General features: G+C 43.3%; 1 protein-coding gene across 6 annotated transcripts in view; it reads left to right on the top strand.

The window, feature by feature from the left end:
- EPB41L4B (erythrocyte membrane protein band 4.1 like 4B) overlaps positions 1-4,827 on the top strand; it is a 146,898-nt gene that overhangs the window by 56,115 nt on the left and 85,956 nt on the right. For all 6 annotated transcript variants that reach the window (XM_028493695.2, XM_028493693.2, XM_028493694.2 and 3 more), the window contains exons 5-6: positions 609-653; positions 2,752-2,804. In XM_028493695.2, coding sequence (XP_028349496.1) covers positions 609-653; positions 2,752-2,804 — 98 coding nt within the window. The remainder of the gene's footprint in view (positions 1-608; positions 654-2,751; positions 2,805-4,827) is intronic.

The raw sequence follows: 4,827 nt of genomic DNA on the forward strand, positions 1-4,827 counted from the left end.
GTTGCAGAGCACAGGCTCTGGACGCGCAGGCTCAGCGGCCATGGCTCACGGGCCCAGCCGCTCCGCGGCATGTGGGATCTTCCTGGACCGGGGCACGAACCCATGTCCCCTGTATTGGCAGGCAGACTCTCAACCACTGCGCCACCAGGGAAGCCCTGTAAATTTTTTGATACAATCAGCTGCAGCCTTTCTGGAATCTGCTGGTGGGCCGGCTGAGGGCCCAATGCAGTGGCTCTACCCTGCCTGTTGGATTGGACACGTTGCATGCTGCGTGTGCGCCCTGCGTGCGTGTGCATGTGTGTGTGTCTCTCCCTCTCCTGGAGCCCCAAGGGCATGTGGAGGTGTCATTCGACTGTGCAGTGCTCCATGTTCCATCCTCTAAGTATCTTGTGAATTCCTACATGTGCTCACCTTCCTAGCTAGATTCTGGGATGCCTTGCTGGAGACAGGAGGAGATGCTTCCACCCGAGTTCTCATTTGATTTGGACTCCCTCTTTACAATGCAGAATTTCGGGAAGTGTGTGGGGTGGGATTTGTGATGGGAAGTTGGGGACTGGAAGCGGCTGGGGAAGAGTTACCCGTTGTTGACTTTTGTATATGTTTGTCAGGTACCTGTTTGTTTTACAACTCAGGCATGACATTCTTTCAGGAAAGTAAGTATGTTTTTGTTCTAACTCTTAACTTAGGATAGATCATAGTATATTTTCCAAATAGTTCACCGTGTGTGTTTTTTTTAACTCTTTACCCTTGTTACCTTTTCAAAATTCAAAAAAAGTACACCAGCCATTGTAAAGTGAGTCTAATACTTGTATCACTGTCATCATCATCTTATTTCAAGTGATTACTGTATGGCTTGAAGCATTTCCAAGAGCATTTAATATCTTAAGTGATGTGTATCTGGGAATAATTCTCTCCCTGATCACATCACTGCCCCATTCATAACAGCTATTGTCGTATTTGCAAGCAAGATACATTATTAGTATGTAATACACTGACAAGTATTTGGATCATCCAAAAGTCTCACTCATCACCATCTGCATTTAAGTAATGTAAAGAGGTTATGTTCTGATTCTAGTAGAAAGAGGTTTAGACATCGCATCTCATTTCCTTTTCTTCTCTTAAAATATCATGTCATTTCCTTTTCCTCTCTTAAAAATGGTTTTTAAATACTAGGCCTCTGGCTATACAATGATTGTTAAGCACGAGAAGCACTGGCAATGAAATGGTTGGTTTCACAGGCAGTATGTAGTGGTTTGTTGTTTTTTTTGTTTTTTTTTTTGCGTTACGCGGGCCTCTCATTGTTGTGGCCCCTCCCGTTGCGGAGCACAGGCTGCGGACGCGCAGGCTCAGTGGCCATGGCTCACGGGCCCAGCCGCGGACGTGGGATCTTCCCGGACCGGAGCATGAACCCATGTCCCCTGCATCGGCAGGCGGACTCTCAACCACTGCGCCACCGGGGAAGCCCAGTATGTAGTTTAAGGAGATGAGATTTCAGGAGTCATAACTTTTACAGTTGTGTCATTTTTCACCAGACATATTGACTATTTTCTGTTACATGGAAAACTAAGATATACTGAACCTAAAACGCAATACCTGCTATTATTGACAAGAATCAAAATCAAAATTTTGATTTTGAATATAATCTGAAGGAGATTTAATATGTGATTTCCGAATTTGGAAACTCTCTGTAGAATATGTGCTATGAGAATCCTAGTGGAATGTACGCTATAGAACAAGTAGATTGTACAGTGTATACATTTGCCTTATTCAGCCATGCGATACAGATCTTTGATTGTGTGTGTATTTCTCTCTCTCTCTTTCTCTCCATACTGTGCTTCTCATACTAAAAGCCTCTTAACTGGTGATTGTCTTTGGTCTGGAAAACTATTAATGGCGACGCCTTACATTTGTACAGTACTTTGCAGTTTACATTCACGTCGGCCTGATTTCCCGCTTTCATAGCAGAATAGTGTTCTGGAGGCCCCAGCGTTGCCTCTACCAGCTGGCCGTCTGTGGGCAGGACACTTGAACACTCAGTTCCTCATTTCTGAGGTGGGGATGGGGAGCACAGGTGACACCCATCCTAGGGGTTGACACACTTGATGCATTGACCAAATTGGATAATATACATGTATGAAAAGGCTTTGAAAACTATGAAGTGCTATACCAATGTATGTCATTATTATTTTTCTAACTAAACCTGTAACAGTAACTATGAATGAGATCACTGGATTTGTAGTAATACACCTCTGTGGCGATGCCTCAGTTATTCGATTGCTTGAGTGCATCCAGCTGTCCTGGCAATCTTAGATATGGTGTCTGTTTATTTGTAACACTATGACCTCATTTCAAGAAAGAGCGAAGGCAGCTTCAAAAGATGCATGTACTAGACCAAGATAAAATAAGTTTAAAAATAATAAGGCAAAGGGAAGGCTTTTCAGTCTGTTTCCCAAACTTCCCAGTTCTTGCCAGATTCAGTAAAATTGCCCACTCTACTTAGAGTTGAGAGGAACTATCCCTAGATGGGGTTATTTTACCATATGATGAGAACTGACTTTGGGAAACAGGGAGTGTAAGTCAGCTTGTTTGCATTTTTCAATGTAGACAGCAAAAATAGAAACCACCGAGAACAAAAATCATTATCTAAATATCACTACCTTCTGAGAAATGATGTTAGTGACATTTTGTATAGTTATGAATATTAAAGTTCATATTTACAGTTAATTTCTTTTTTCTTTTTTCCCTTCCAAGATTGAAATGCCCATATGAAACAGCTGTGGAGTTAGCTGCTCTCTGCCTGCAAGGTACATTATTCCTTAGTGGTAATTAGCATTTTAAAGTTGTTGCTTTTCGTTTCAACAAATGAGGGTCTCCCATGTACCAGGCACAGTGCTCTGCTTTGGTCTCTGTCCCCAAGTAGCTTTCAGTCCCGTGAGGACCTCGTGGCCAGATCACATACTCCGTATGTACGTACAGAGTACAGTGTGGTTCCTTCAGGAAGAGAGACCTGCAGGAGGCTTGGAAGTGGAGGCCTGTCGGGGGAAGGGTAGAAGGAGATGAACAGAGGAACCAAGGCACAAAGTAGAAAAGTGCAGAGAGGCACTAGCTGTTGAGTGGTGTCAGAGGGCCAAGTTCAAAAACCTGGAGTGGCGGGTGACCTTGACCCCATTTAAAGCGCGTGAACTTCACGCTGTCTGCATGGAGTCTTTGAAGGCTCTTGAGCGGGAGGCAGGCCTGGTCAGACGTGCATTTCAGAAAGGCCACAGTGGCTGTGATGGGGAGCAGGGATGGGGGCAAGACCGAGACTGGGGCTGGGGGTGAAGTGAGGAGGTGTAGCTGTAACAAAACGAACCTCAGGCTGGGGGTTAAACACACACCCCAAAATAGCATCAGCGGTACAAGGAGAAGGACCTGGTCATTAGGCTCAGTGTTGAGAGAGGAGACAGAGGTGACTCATAGGCTGCTACCAAGGGTGGGAGATGGTGACAGTGAATAGTTAGAAGAAGAGTTGGGCTCCAGTGGGGGGATATCTGCGTAGGGTCTCTTGGCTGGGAGGGGCCAGTGGGGCCTCTGGGAGCTTCTCGAGTCTGTAGAGATCTGGCTCCACCAGACAGGTCAGGCTGGAAGCACTGACACGGGAGAGTCATCAGCCTGTGGGTTGGAATTGGACGGTAAGAGGGTTGCCTGTCTCTCAACGTTGACTGTTCCATCTGCCTGATGCACTGGTGGATTTTTAGCTTAACATGCACAAGAAACACTTGTTAAAGTTGCCAGCGCTAATTAAAAGGATACTAATGTGTAACTGCATATAAGGAATTTCATCAGCACATCAGATGGACATATATTGCGGACTCGCTTATCAGGGCTTCTATGGGATAATGAATTATGATGTATTCATGTATAACTACTAATTATTTTTGAGTGCCATAGTAAGATTTGGCTTCTGACTTTTGTATTTACCAAGTTTTAAAAGTTGATCTAAGTCTTTTCAAATTATAAAATCAGTACAGGCTTATTATAGAATATCAGGACAACAATCAGATGAGTAGAAGGAAGAAAGTAACCCACCGTCCTACCCACAGACAAGCAGAGTTTCTATGTGTTCGAGTTTTAAAAATGTAGTTCAGATCAGCCTCATACACAAATTTTTTTGTATGATTTTCTACTTGGTAATTTTAGTACATATATTCTGTTGTGTTTGTACTTATAAAGAAGGTTTTTAATGACCAGGTTACTCCCATTCCCTGATACTTCCATTCCTTAGTCACCTTTACTGCTTATTTTTTTTTCATTTATATATATATATATATATATATATATATATAACATCTTTATTGGAATATAATTGCTCTACATTGTTTTGTTAGTTGCTGCTGCATAACACAGTGAATCAGCTATACATATACATATATCCCCATATCCCCTCCCTCTTGTGTCTCCCTCTCACCTTCCCTATCCCGAACCCCTCTAGGTGGTCACAGAGCACCGAGCTGATCTCCCTGTGCTAAGCGGCTGCTTCCCACTAGCTATCTGTTTTACATTTGGTAGTGTATGTATGTCAATGCTATTCTTTCACTTCGTCCCAGCTTACCCTTCCACCCCCAACCCCGCCCCATGTCCTTGTCAAGTCCATTCTCTACATCTGCATCTTTATTCCGGTCCTGCCCCTAGGTTCATCAGAACCATTTTTTTTTTAGATTCCATATATATGCGTTAGCATGCTGTATTTGTTTTTCTCTTCCTGACTTACTTCACTGTGTATGACAGACTCTAGGTCCATCTACCACTTTAGTGCTTATTATCTTTTTTTTTTTTTTTTTTTTTTTT

This window comes from Physeter macrocephalus, chromosome 9, assembly GCF_002837175.3.
Source record: "Physeter macrocephalus isolate SW-GA chromosome 9, ASM283717v5, whole genome shotgun sequence".
Classification (NCBI taxonomy): domain Eukaryota; kingdom Metazoa; phylum Chordata; class Mammalia; order Artiodactyla; family Physeteridae; genus Physeter; species Physeter macrocephalus.